Below are 14,671 nucleotides of genomic sequence, written 5' to 3'. Positions count from 1 at the left end.
AAACCCAAAGCATACAAAAATAAGGCTTCACAACAACAGCAGGAGGAATCCCCCCTCCTCCGTGTCCCCCGTACCCAACTCAGTGCTGAGTTCGCACCGGGCAGGCAGGCGGCAGTGTTTGTTGATTGACAAATGGACCGGCAGGGGGAGGAAGGCGACGGGGTGGGTGGACCGGTGGTGGCAGGGCGCCGTCGGGAGGGGGCGCGACAGGCAGGAACTCCTCTTATTTTGGGTCCGGGATCCTGCTGGAGACAGAAATACAACTGCAGTATTCTGAGCATGCGCTCTGTTCGCCAAAATAGCCTCATTACTGTATAGGCGGAAACTTTGGTGTAAGTGCCTCGTTAGCGCAGTAGGTAGCGCGTCAGTCTCATAATCTGAAGGTCGTGAGTTCGACCCTCACACGGGGCAGGAAGCTTTTGTTCGCGCACTTTCCTTCTGCTTGAAAGACTGGTTTTGCTCTGTCTAAGTGTTTATGGACGTGGGGACCCCCGATATCCGAGTGTATTTCCCATGGGCTCAGTGAGTCTTCGGTCTCCGCGGAAGAATCTGGGCGGGGAAGATTAATTGTCATGAAGAAATCTCTAATCTCTGTCCTTGCTGCACGGCCAGCTCCTGGCGTTCCAGCCAGGGGCACACTGGTTCAGACCCCTGATCAACCCTTGGAATTACCCCGTCTACTTTTTATTTGCCTCCCCCACCATGTCTGAGACTGCCTTGTTCCCCGCTCCATCTTCAGAGCAGCTCACCAGGCCTGGAACACAGCAGGCGCTCAACGAATGCCTAAACAATTGAATCACAGTTATTTTAGTTTTCTTTTTTTTTTTAACTAAAAAAAAATAAAAACTAGAATAGGGGAGGGGGCGTTTATTGTAGAGCATCCGGGAATTGGAGAAAAGGACAAGTGCTTTTGCGTGATGGATCTTATGGGAAAACTAGTTAATTCCATGGGCATGAGCCTACTGCTGCACAGATTTTACTGTGAGATGAGCGAGCCCCATGATCCGAAGCAATGCTGAAATGCACTGATAGTTAATAAGGCATTCCGTAAATCCACGGATGGTGGGACTGGCAGAAGTATTACGAATGGAGAGGCCTGACCCGCGCCCAGAATACCTGTCTATTCCAGTGAGATAAATCTCTGCTCCTTCAAAGATGGAAGGAGTCCGGGGGGGCCAGTGTACTCAACCTGCCACCAGGGGGCTGGCTGTTCCCCTCCAGGGAATGGTGCCATATAGGGGCACAGTGTTGTCTCTGCTGTTGGCGGGTTAGATATTCACCGGCTGACATGGCTACCTCCGTCGTTCCATCCATGTTACTACAGCCACTTTGTACATGAGGCCATTGAGCAAGCACTGAGGTGGTTGGGAAAAGAGGCCGACTAACATCCACAGAACGATTTGTTTGTCCATCTGATTACTGCCCGCTGTCTCTGCAGTGGACACTCTTTGACGAGCAGATGGAACACTAGTATCTTCACCCTCTATGCCCATTCTGTGAGGTTCATCTGCATAGCTTTTCCCCAGATTTCCTTGTAACAAATTTTCCAATCCTGTTTTTTTCCAAGTTCATGACCACCCGGCCAAACCAATAGCAACTGCCTATGAACAAGTGTAGATCCATACTTCTGGACATCTCTTCTTCAGGACAAATTGGTCAAGCAAATGCATCGCTCTAAGTTCTGCCCACTGGAAAGAGTTCCCTTCTTTACTGTTCTTCTGACCTACCTCCAAGTGGGACTGTAAGGCAATAGCCATCTGTCTTAGTTATCTTGTACTGCTGTAACAGAAATACCACAAGTGGATGGCATTAACAGACAGAAAGTTATTCTCTCACATCTAGGAGTCTAGAAGCCTGAATCCAGGGCCCTAGCTTCCAGGAAATGCTTTCTCTCTCAGTTCTAGGGAAGGTCGTTTTCATCAATCTTCCCCTGGTCTAGAAACTTCTCAGTGCAGGGACCCTGTGTCCAAAGGATGTGCTCTGCTCCTGGTACTTCATTCGTGGTGCTATGAGGTCCCTTCTCTCTGCTTGCCTCTCTCTCCTTTTATCTCTTGTAAGAGAAAAGGTGACGCAGGCCACATCCCAGGGAAACTCCCCTTACATCAAATCAAGGCTGTGGCCTGAGTAAGGGTGTTGCATCCCACCCTAATCCTCTTTAACATAACCTAATCTTGCCTCATTAATCACAGGCAGAGATGAGGATTTACAACACATAGGAAAATCACATCAGATCACAAAATGGAGGACAACCACATAATACTGGGAATCATGGGGTAGCCAAGTTGGACACATATTTTAGGGGGGACACTATTCAATCCATAATGCCATCCACTTTTGTTAGTGCCAGCACATTATGCAGAACATACATACACCAGGCCTCAGCATTTCCTCCTCAGTCAACTAGTCATGCGGATCGCCTCAGAGAGGCCACAGTGTGGATTGAGCGGGAAGAGGAGATGCAGCAGGAGTCAGTGTTGACTCAGCCTGTGCCACCTGCTCATGCAATTTACTTGTTGTGCCTTCAGGACATACTTAAGCCCAATCTCATTGCCATTTCCACCTGACAATAGATGGCTGCTGTGCATGCGCAATCTTATGGCTGGCCAGGTGTGTCAGATATACCCAATTCATGAGAGGAAGCTCAGGTCACAGTTACTTGACATTCCACAGATAAGTGTTCAGTGTCTAGGAGGGGCCAGTGGCAAGCCTGGAGCTATTTCTTTTTTAAATTTTTTATCGTACTTTAGGTGAAGGTTTACAGAACAAATAGTTTCTCATTAAACGGTCAGTACACACATTGTTTTATGACATTGGTTAACAACCCCACAACATGTCAACACTCTCCCTTCTCGACCTTGGAGGACCTTTTGTTTTTTGTTTTTTTGGTGAAAATATACATAGCCAAAGTCGCACCATTGCAGAAGTTTCTACATGTACAATTTAGTGACATCAATTACCTTCTTCAGTTGTGCTGCTATTCTCACTATCCTTTTCAGATTATTCCATCACATTATATTCAACTCACTGTCCCCTAGGCTTCCCATCAAACCTTTTGAGTTGCTGTTATCAATTTGATCTCACATAAATAATGTTTTTTTTTTTTTTGGTACCTTAGATGAAGGTTTACAGAACAAATCGTTTCTCATTAAACAGTTAGTACACCTATTGCCTTATGACAATGGTTAACAACCCCACGACATGTCAACACTGTCCCTTCTCAACCTTGGGTTCCCTATCACCAGCTTTCTTGTTTCCTCCTGCCTTCTAGCCCTTGTCCCTGGACTGCTGTGCCTCTAAGTACCATTTTGTTTTATGGGGCTGTCCAATCCCTGGCTGAATGGTGAACCTCAGGAGTGACTTCACTTCTGAGCTAAAGGGGTGTCTGGGGACCATACTCTCGGGGTTTCTCCAGTCTGGCAGGCCAGTAAATCTGGTCTTTTTTTGTGAGTTAGAATTTTGTTCTATATCCTTCTACAGCTCTGCCCAGGACCCTCTGCTGTGATCCCGGTTAGAACAGTCATTGATGGTAGCCGGGCACCATCTAGCTGTACTGGACTCAGTCTGGTGGAGGCCGTGGTAGCTGTGGTCCATTAGTCCTTTGGACTGATCTTTTCCTTGTATCCTGTTCTTTTCATTCTCCCTTGCCTGGAGCTATTTCTTAAAAGGAGAACAGTTATCTGATGAAGACATGGATTTTCTCCCAAACCATACATGTCTAGGCTGTGATTCTCCCATTAGTGCTCAGCAGGCCTGAGTGGAGGAACATCTTGCTTTGTGGACTGGATTTTCTGAGGAGGCTTCTCTGGTTCTGATCCCCACTCAAAACTGGCAGACTTATGAACCCTTAGTTAAGTGGGTCAAAGCAGCACACTCACATGTGGAGTATGTTGCCTCCAAATCCAAAAAGGCCCCCCCAAGTGGTGTGCCTCTTTCTTTACTGGTAGCTAGTACAAGGTGTAGCAACATGTCTTTCATCAAAGGTAATATCTCTACATACTCCAGACCACTGAACCCCCAGAAACGAATGAAATGGAGGGACTCTGAATTTTGTGGGGTTTATCTCCCACCCTCTTGTTCAAACATGTATTTCTAAGTATCTAAAGTATTTGCTACTTCCTACTTATCAGATTCAATCAGCATAGTATCATTGATGTACTGATGCAGGGAAGAGAGGATGTTCAAGATCTCAGAGGTTTATATTATGGCAGAGTCCCGAAGACCTGACCTATCTCCAGAAAGTTGTTTCCTGCTGCCTGGGGACTGTGGACCAGCTCTGGTCTGGGCAACATGGGGAACTTCTCCACTATCCAGTGGTCTGCAACCACACCTCCTTGATGTGATCTGACCTGAGCTTTCAGAGCGGGCTTCGCTTCCAAGTTTGTCCTTCCTTGCGTACTCTCCTTCAGCCCTAGGTATCCTTCAGCAATCTCTTTACATCTTTATAGTTACTCCCTTATTATAGTTTAGTAACTCTTTGTATTAAACTTTCTCTATTCAAATCATTGTGTGGTTTGTCTCCAGATTGGACTCAGACTGGTACAAGACTAAACATTAAATCTAGAATCTCTGATAAGTGCACCCATATCAGTAACCAAGCCTTACCTAGTCCTTGTACTCATCATTAGGTCCCTGGTGGGGCTCAACTACTCTGTCACATGGGGTTGCTATGAGTCAAAATCGACTTGGCACCTAACAACTAACCTAAAGTTGGCTGTTCGAACCCACCCAGCAGTACCACAGAAGAAAAGGTCTGGCAATCAGCTTCCATAAAGATTACAGCCAAGAAAACCCTATGGAGCAATTCTATTCTGTAGCACAAGTCAGAATTGACTTGATGGCAATGGAGTTTTTTCGGGTTTAGTCACTGTTATTGCCATGATCAATGTGTAATCACTACGGGAAGGCTGTTAGCAAATGCTCCAATCTTGACACTGGAGAATTCATACTGGAGAAAAAACCCCATAAATGTAATGAATGTGAAAAGGCCTTTACCCAAACTTAATAGCTTATTCAACATCTTTGAATTCATCCTGGACAGAAGCTCTGCAAGTGTAGAGAAGGGTTCAGCTGAAGCCCAGCACTTAGTCACCATTGTGCGGTTCACACTGGAGAGAAACCTTGTGGCTGTAATACATATGAAGAGACCTCTAGGGATCACTCTTCTTTAACAAACTCAAAGGGAAACATGAAGCTTTCTGAATATAGCCAGTGTGGGAAGAATTTTAGCTAAGCTCAATTATTCAATCCCAGAGAATTCATATTATAAAGAAATTGGGGTAGGGTTGAGGACATAAGGTCAAGAACCAGGAAGAGATCATTAGCATGTATTTTATTTAGTTCATTAAATGCGATTATCTTTGAAGTGCCAACCAAGGAGGGATTCAGCCGAGGATCTGAAATCTGCTGAGGAGGTGACCTTATCAAGAGTTTTACTGGGAGAACTGTAGGCCCAGAGAAAACTGGAAGAAAGTGATTAAAAAAGAAAAAAAAAAAAAAGAACATCTTCATTTAGTTTATTAATAACTTGCTTTTCAGTTTTTTTTTTTTAAAAAAATGAGCCACTGCAATACTATGAACTGTTATTTATTTTTTGTGTGTGGGAGGGGTTTCAAAATCAATCTGAGTAGGAGTAAATTCTAGTAAAAAACCTAAAGTAGAAGTCAAGAACTGGCAATACACAGCTGATTGTAGCTGCAGATTCACAGTATTTTAGCATTTGGATGCTTTTAGGTGAACAAGCAATTTGTAGCTCAGCAAACCTCCCATCTCACCCTATATAATATTTTATCTCCTGTAATTCCCCACCAAACACACACCTGCTGGCCCGTGAAGGCATATGTTTGTAATTCCCTGAGAACATACAGAAAATCAGGCTGACGGTCTGGCATTTTAGGACGTTGCTTACGGGACTAAAGTGAGCGCTTTTCTTACTCAAAGTACTTGGTTCACCATAATGCTTTGTGATCCCCAAAAAAGTCACTCCCACTAAGTACTGCACACTTACTATATGCCAAACACTGGACCAGGAACTTTGTATACATTATCTTATTTAACCCTTACATTGAGTCCATGAGCTACTTCTACCGTCCTTGCAGAAACGGTGAGGGTAAGTTATTTGCCTAAGGTGCTGAAGTCTTTGGCAGCGCTGGTGGTCTTAAGAGGCATGGAAAGCGAGTGTGTCTGGAGAAGCAGGCAGACTGACGGGAGAAGCTGGAGCAGCCGTGGTAGAGACGCCGATGGTAGGAGGACAGTGGGATCATTGAGAGTAGGTCCTGCCGCTAGGAGAATAGGAAGACTGTAGTTTAGGCCAATCCACATTGTTAGTGCCCAGGCTTCTCTCAGTCCAGGTTGTATACTTGTTGAGATGGTTCTTTATTTCTCCATTTATCTTTCAAATAAACCTTCCTCTACGGAACGTACTGACGTTTATACTGGTCCTTGCCACCTGGAAGAGCTTATACGAGTTTTAATATTTCAAAAAAAATTTTATTGCGAAAAGTATAAGAAGCTATTTACAAGCCAAAAAGCATCAGAATTAAATGGAACACATAATTGTTATGATACTTTTTTTTCTATACAAAAGCTAATCTTAACAGGAATTTAAAATAAATAATCTAAAAATCAGTGTCAGTGATTGCAAAGTGGGTCTCTCTCACTGTCTCCAGGTGATACGCCTCCTACGTAGCCAAAACATGAGGGGGTTGACATCTGCTACGAGCCTGAGCAGTAAGTCTCTGGCGAAGATTTCTCACTTTCTCCAGAAGATCTTGTTCTGTGGTGTCCCAGTCTAGTTTTCTTCGATTTAAAGAAACTTGAAAACAAAATTTGAAATGAACAATTCGCAATAATTTAATTTTCTGAGGTTAGCAAAGCTACAGCATTTATTTTAAAGGTCAGTATGTTGCAAAAATCAATAATGAAATGAATACCTGAAAGACCAAATTTATTGAACAAAAAGCCTAACATATTACCTAGTATCCTTTGCAAGCCAAATTTTTATTTGTTGAATGGAATGAACGGTGCCAGAGAACTTATCTACCTTGGAAGCAATATAAAAGAAAGTAAAATAAAAGTTCCCTGTATCTGTACTATATTCTAGAGTTTTAAAATATAATTTTGATTTTTAAGTGGATGCCACTGTATGCCTTGCACCAGAACCTAATTGTTTGATTGGATCCTCTAAGAAGTTTCCTTGTGCTACTTTAATATACTATTGTTCTGAGGATCAGCTCTTGGCAAAGCATGTATTTTTTACTAAAATAAACTAGAAATAACATTTTGGGAACAACTCACTTTCTAGTGGAGTAAAAGGATGCCAAAGACCATAGAACTATGGATCACAAAACTGCAGGATGGTTGGGACTTTTTTTTAATGGGAGTTCTGTTTTTTAACAGCTCGAACTCTTCAGCCCACCCCTTCTAGCCAAAATAGATGGTGAAAACAGATGGTGACTAGTGATTACCTTTTAGCTCAGCAATAATTTAAATAAAAGTGCCAAGTATACCTCAAGGAAAACTGTATTCATGACAGCACACCTTAGTAAAAGAATGAATCTGCAGTACCATGAAGAGAGAGAAAGGCATCCTGGACACTCACCTTCACAACATGGATTTTCAGCATGTTCTAAAGCATCACTTAGCTCCTGCTCTAAAAACCACCTTCTAGATGCATCTGAAAGAGCAGAAGCTCTCTTTTCTGATCTCAGATGAAACTCTTTTTCTTCAGCTTCCTCCCACTAAGTACAAATAAGTTAAAAAAAAAAAAAAAAGATTATACAGAAATTGTGATAATGCAAGTTCTACAGTGGTTTCCTCTACCCCACTTGCCTTCATCTTCCCAGGGACTTATGATCTAGTTGGTATTATGGTCATGTGGGTCTTAGCCCAAGGCTACTGAAGAACTGGAAAGCAGAGGCATGTTTTCTTTGTACCTCAAGGTGCCACTTAGCACACACAGAGATCCCAAACAACAGTTGTTGAAATAGCAATTATGAGATTAAGCTAGCTTTACTATTAATGACAGCTGTGTTTTATTTAACTTGAATGCTAGGCCTCAACAGTAATTTAATAATAATAATTTAATAATGTTTATTTGGGCTTCCTCTCTGCGCAATACCTATTAAACTTCGATTATCTTTAAGATGTTTTTCAACAAAAATCATTTGGTTTGATGATTTTATCATTTCATTATGTACCATTTCAAAATTTAACGTTTGATAGAATAACAAGTTCACACCCTTTTTCTTACCTTTTTAGCTTCCGCCTCCATCGCTGCATTTAATACCTCCATTTCTTTCCTTCTGTTATTCCGAAGGAGTTTGGCTACTTCCTGGTAACGTTCATTTCGTTGTAGAGCATCACATCTTTGTGTATGTAAAGCTTGAAGTCGCCAGTCAGCATCTATGCATGCTTGTTCAGCATTTGCCAAATTTTCTTCAATTATCTAAAAAAGGTTGTAAATCACCAAAACAAGGTCAGACTATATAAAATTATGGAATATCCATTCAATGTATCCAAGTATCTGGGGCAGTTGTTTTCAACCCTGGCTGCATATTAGAATCACCTGGGCACTTTTAAAACATACTGATGTCCAGGCACCACCATAAACCTAGCAAATCAATCTCTGGTAATTTTAAAAAGCTCTGAGTGATTTCAATGTACAGCTGAGGTTGAGAACTTCTAGGCTAGGGGACGCGTGGATTCAACAATTTCCATGCTTTCAACATTTTGAAAAAGGAGGAAGAAGAGCCTATTCTTAACAGGCTGGACAAAAACCTATAAGAAAAGAAATGAAGGGCTATTGTGGGGTTGTTGCAGAGAAGTAGGTAGGGAAAGCTTACACTACACCCGGCTTTTGGAACAGGGCCAGGCCCTGACGGGTTCTTATTTAACATTCTGATACGGGTTACGAGAAAATTCTTTCCTGAAGGTCTCAAGTTCTCTTTCAGTTCACCTATGCTAGCATTTCCCAAAGGGAACTCCATGAGAAATTCTATAAAATAAGTTTAAGAAATTTTCTTAGCAATTCACAATGCATAGTATCCTCAAATTTGGCATGAAAGAAATCTAACTTTAAGCCAGCATTTCCAAGACTTATCTGAGCAGCCCCTACTTAACTGAATAATAACCTGTTGCCGTCAAGTCAATTCTGACTGATAGTGACCCCACAGCACGGAGTAGAACTGCCCCACAGAGTTTCCCAGGAGCACCTGGTGGATTCGAACTGCCGACCTTTTGGTTGGCAGCTGTAGCTCTTAACCACTACACCACCAGGGTTTCAATTGAATAATAGTTACTAATAATAGTATATTCCACAGAATACACTTTGTAAATGCTGCCTTACATACTAGGCAGGACCTGATATTTTGAACCTAATCCACTTGGGCAATTTCTGAGACAGAACACTGCAGAACAGCATAATTTGTAAAGTTACTATTCCCTTTGTATTTTCTTCTAAGTCTTAACATTCTTAAAGGGTATGAAAGATACATGTACATGACTCTCCTTGAATTAAGCATCCTGGTGGCGCAGTGGTTAAGAGCTCGGCTGCTAACTAAAAGGTCGGTAGTTTGAATCCACCAGCTGCTCCTTGGAAACCCTATGGGCAGTTCTACTCTGTCCTATAGGGTCGCTGTGAGTCAGAATCGACTTGATGGCAATGAGTTTGGTTTTCTGGTTTTTAGATCTAATAAAGCAATGGGAGATTCCAGGAAGTGTGATAACTGAAGCAAAGAAATCAATTGAACTCAATTCTACAGAGTTCAGTTTTGAATTTGTTCCTCTGCAAGGATGACAGATGGAAATTCCCCCTCTATGTGTACACTAAATTTACCATATTTTTACCTTCTGAGCTTTTAGGCTCTGAGCTTGATCTGTTTCTAAGAGTTTATGGAACACATGTTCTTCAAGATCCACTTTTCGTCTGTAGGCATCCGTATCTTCTCTCATTTCTTTGGCAACAGCTTCTTGGTTTCTATTAAGTTTCTGTTAAAACAAAAATCATTTATATAAAAAAAAATCACTGATCTATATGATAATGCTAGAAACACAGCAATAACTTTTCTTTTTTCAGAATACTAATACGCACACAAATAGAAAAGTGGAATCATCTAATTTTCAAAGTAAAAAGCGAACACAGGGATGTCAGTGGAAATGGCAGTACAAGGACCTCGAAAATTCTATCACCCAAGAAGGCACTGATAACACAGGGAAACACTGTCAGATCAGCTTTGTCAGAACACTGGAGTCAAATCGAAGGCCCGGGTGAGCTGCCCTGGCTGGCCATCACCTGTCTGTGCCGTCACACACGCTGCCGGGAGGATGAAGCACAGTCTGGAGGACTCCGCCCGAAGAGGACAGCTGGAAGGTTGTGCTTCATCTCTCTATGCGGCTTCTACCTCTGCTGATTATAACCTGTCTCCTTTCAGTCATAAACCGTAAACATTAGTATAACAGCTTTGCCGAGTTCTGTGGGTCCTTCTAGCCAATCATTAAACCCAAGGGTGGTCTGAGGGACCCCCAACGCAGGCATATATATGTTATCTCATTTAATCCTTATAGCAGCCTTGGCAAGGCTGGTATTATGCCAAGGAGAAGACGTGAGAGAGAAAGAGAAGAGAGAGAAAACGGACTTGATAAAACAAGGTCCTAGAAGGTGAAAAAGGGGATGAGCTCTGAATCACAGAACAGTTTTTGCTTGTTTGTTGGTTTTGTTCAATTTTTCTCAAAAATAATGTTACTCAAATTAGATATATATGGTATGTCAAACTCATATTTCTAATGGAGGTAATCACAACATTGTGTGTTTTCTGGGACATAATTTGTTTAGAAATAGGCATATTTTATCAACCTCATGTAAGAGAAGTTTGTCATGTAAAGTGTTAATCAGTAAAGCCAATTTGAAAGAGGTAGTGGTTGCACATTTGCATCTAACTGAGCAGATAAAGTTCAGCATTTTATAAGTTAGTTCTCTTAAGTGGGTTAACTCTTCTCTAACCCTATAGGTTGGCTTAAATAAATACTCTCTACAAGATAGCAAAAAGGGAGTAATCCATATCTGCCTCCTGACATGATCCATGGAGAGAAACTCAGGCTCCCTTCCATGGAATCCCTGCCAACAGTCATTAACTTGAATTTTATCATGAAGAAACAACAGACAAATGCTAAGTGAGGACATTCTACAAAAATATCTGGCCTACAAGCTTCAAAATGATCAGTCATGACATACAAAGACTCAGGAACAATTCCAGTTTCAAGGAGACTAAAGAGACATGACAAGTGAGAAAATGGTCTTTAATTTTCTTTTGCCCATTATTGGGACAATTGGTAAAATCTGGATAAGGCTTCTACATCAGATAATATTATGTCAGCACTGATTTTCTGATTTTGACAACTGTACTGTGGTGATTTAAGAGGATTCTTTGCTTTTAAGAAATGCACACTAAAGTATTTAGGGGTAAAGGAGGATCATGTCTGCAATTAAACAGTTCAGAAAAAAAATGTACGTGTGTGTATATGTGTATAGATAGAGAGAGACCGAAGGGTAAAGCTAATGTAGCAAAATGTTAACAACTGGGGAATGTGAGAGAAAAATATTTGGAAATTCTTAGCATTCTCCTTGCAAATTCTCTGTTAAGTCTAAAATTATGCCCCCTGTCTCCTGTCCCCCCAACAACAAAGATGGTAAAAAGGAAACTTTAGCTTGGTCCAAATGAGTTACGTCTAATTCAAAACCAAAGAAGACTTAACCAAACTGTAAATTCCTTGTTGAGTTCTAAAATAAATTTGCTGTGGAAATTTTAAAACTATTGTAGACATGAATGGATGCACCATATTTTAAATCTTATTTAATGTGGATATGAAACAATCATATGCATATTAACCCAAACCAAACCCACTGCTGTCGAGTCAATTCCGACTCACAGCGACCCTATAGGACAGAGTAGAACTGCCCCATAGGGTTTCCAAGGCTGTAATCTTTATGGAAGCAGACTGCCACATTTTTCTCCCACGAAGGGGCTAGTGAGTTCGAACCACCGACCTTTAGGTTAGCAGCCAAGCACTTAACCACTGCGCCACTAGGGATTCTTCATATGTATTTTACCTATTATGAATTTGAAGTTATCATTAATTTCAAACTCAAGGTCTGAGTTTAAGAGGGTTGAAGGAAATGAAAACTTATGGTTGCAACATTAATTTATGGGCATAAATGAGTAGCAAAATGAGTACATTTAAATACAAATATTCTTTTGCTATTCTGATACTTTTTAAAGTAAACAATACTTTTCCCAAATAATAAATATTAATACTAATAAAGCTCCTTTTCCAGTGATTTGCAAACTAAATTGTAGGTACTAGGCAAATATTTGCTGATTTGATTTCAGAAGTTTCAAATTCAAAGTACTTTATAGCTATGGCCTGTTATACCTTACAAGATCTCTGTGAATTATTGAAATAGTTTTGCAGTCACTATTACAATTATATCCAGTGTGTCAGACACTAGCCTAAGTTGCCAATAGAAACATGAATTAAAGGATTACAACAAACTCCATATATTCAAACATTCTGACTACCTTATGACCCTGGATGATGCTGTATTCTGCTTAAAAAAACAAAATGAACATAAAAAAACCATTAATAATTACAGTCTAAAAAGGCTTTGTACAATCCATGCTTTTCTTATATTGGAAGTAGCTGATTTATACCTTCTCAAAAAGTCTCGTTTGCGATTCGAGTTCCAGGTTTCTCATTTCTAGATCTTTGGCTGTGGCAGCAATTTCTTGATCTCTCATATATACCTATGGCCAAGTAACAAACTGTGAATACCAAGAAGAATTTGCAAAGTATTTCTGCTTAACAGATTTAGAAATCTTATAACTTGAACAACCTACTAAAAGTATTAAAAATAATAATTAGGTTTTTGAAACCAGAATAATTGACAATATATTAACATTGGAATATATTAATAATATATTAACATGTGGAATCTAGGAATAATCTCTGAGTTAAAGTTATGCTTAATTTTGAAAACAACAAGCACGATTAACCATATGCTCATCTACCCAGACTGTGAGAACAGATGGTAGATCTTACCATATTACAGTAACGAATATTACAAGTTAGAAAAACTTGAACAGTTTAAATTTTGGCTAGATAAAAATATATAATATTTAATCTAATTAAATATAACATTTATTTAATGCTCTTTTTGGTTAAACTTCTACACGTCTATAAATTAAGCTTGGCAATTAATAACTCTAGGTTTAAATCTATTGTGGACTATTCAACCTGTGTGTACTCTGCTCGGGGCTTAGTTAATTTAGAGTTCACTTTTTTCTAAAATTTGATTAGTTGGAAGCTTTCATTCCTACATATTAGAGGTTATTGATAAGACACTCTCAACTACAGAATCTTAAGAACTGTCTTAAATACCTATCTGACTAAGGTACCTATTTTTTTGTGAGGAGGATAAAGTATGTGATATGTGTTTCAAAATTAAATAACAAAAGCACTATAACCGATCAGCCATCTAGCCTCGTTCATTTAGTTCAGCAAACATTTAATGACTGCATTACTACCTGCATTCGTAAAGCAGTGTTAGGTACTGCAGATAAAGACAAACGGCCTGCTGTCAAATATCTATAGTAGGAGAAACAGATAAAAACAAGAATACAGTGGGAAAGAGCTCAAAAGTGGTGATGCTTGAGTTTATGAAGGAAGAGTAGTAATAATCTCAAGAGGTGAAGGAAAGGTTTGACATAGCACAAAATGCTTTTCTGGAATTTCAATAAAAGAAACTCTTTTGCTTATGAATTTTCAGACACAAAGAGGGCAAAAAGAGATCAACTCTGCTTGCTGCTAACAGACATCCACAATCACTTGTGTGTGTCACTTTCATGCTGGAGCCTAAGCTGTGAGTTGAGGAGCTTCTACAGTTTGGCAGGGTCCAAGACAATATCAGAACAGGGATATGGAAGGACAGACAATGTCAGAACAGGGAGATGGGAGGACAGACAATATCAAAACAGGAAAATGGAAGGACAGATAATATCAGAACAGGGAGACAGAAGGTCCGAGACAGTATCAGAACAGGGAGACAGAAGGACAGACAATATCAGAACAGGGAGATGGAAGGACAGACAATATCAGAACAGGGAGACGGAAGGACAGACAATATCAGAACAGGGAGACGGAAGGTCCGAGACAGTATCAGAACAGGGAGAAACAAGGACAGACAATATCAGAACAGGGAGACGGAAGGACAGACAATATCAGAACAGGGAGACAGAAGGACAGACAATCAGAACAGGGAGACGGAAGGACAGACAATATTAGAACAGGAGATGCAACGACAGGTGGCTGAAAGGCAGGCACCTGACAGATCATGCCACTGAAAGGATTCTGCAGGAATCTCTGACCAAAAATTGTCTTCCCCTATCTCAAAGGGGTTTGGAATAAAGAAGTCAGAGTTCTAAGCCTGTACTAATTTTAGGGAAGAACATACTCCTCTTTAGAATAATACAGTATCATTCACTAGATGAGATAATTAAATGGGATTACAGATTTTAAAAACCACTTTACTACAACAAAAAGACAAACAATCCTATTAAAAAATGGGCAAAGGAAATGAACAGACACTTCACCAAAGAAGACATTCAAATGGCCAACAGAC

The 14,671-nt window shown here is 40.5% G+C and overlaps 1 protein-coding gene and 1 non-coding gene across 2 annotated transcripts in view; one reads left to right on the top strand and one right to left on the bottom strand.

Annotated features, from left to right (window-relative positions):
• Positions 1 to 338: 338 nt before the first annotated feature.
• On the top strand, positions 339 to 411 carry TRNAM-CAU (transfer RNA methionine (anticodon CAU)). The gene has a single exon. It is a non-coding gene; the product is annotated as a tRNA-Met (tRNA).
• A 5,102-nt stretch (positions 412 to 5,513) lies between these two features.
• Positions 5,514 to 14,671, bottom strand: part of TBC1D31 (TBC1 domain family member 31) — a 47,388-nt gene continuing 38,230 nt past the window's right edge. Inside the window, exons 16-20 of the mRNA XM_004373028.2 lie at positions 12,705 to 12,797; positions 9,844 to 9,984; positions 8,249 to 8,443; positions 7,598 to 7,736; positions 5,514 to 6,811 (exon numbers count right to left, since the gene is read on the bottom strand). Of these exons, the coding sequence (XP_004373085.1) occupies positions 6,678 to 6,811; positions 7,598 to 7,736; positions 8,249 to 8,443; positions 9,844 to 9,984; positions 12,705 to 12,797 (702 nt within the window). The 3' untranslated portion in view covers positions 5,514 to 6,677. The remainder of the gene's footprint in view (positions 6,812 to 7,597; positions 7,737 to 8,248; positions 8,444 to 9,843; positions 9,985 to 12,704; positions 12,798 to 14,671) is intronic.

This window comes from Trichechus manatus, unplaced genomic scaffold (assembly GCF_000243295.1).
Source record: "Trichechus manatus latirostris isolate Lorelei unplaced genomic scaffold, TriManLat1.0 scaffold00022, whole genome shotgun sequence".
Lineage (NCBI taxonomy): Eukaryota > Metazoa > Chordata > Mammalia > Sirenia > Trichechidae > Trichechus > Trichechus manatus.
This window is presented reverse-complemented; position numbering and strand designations above follow the sequence as displayed.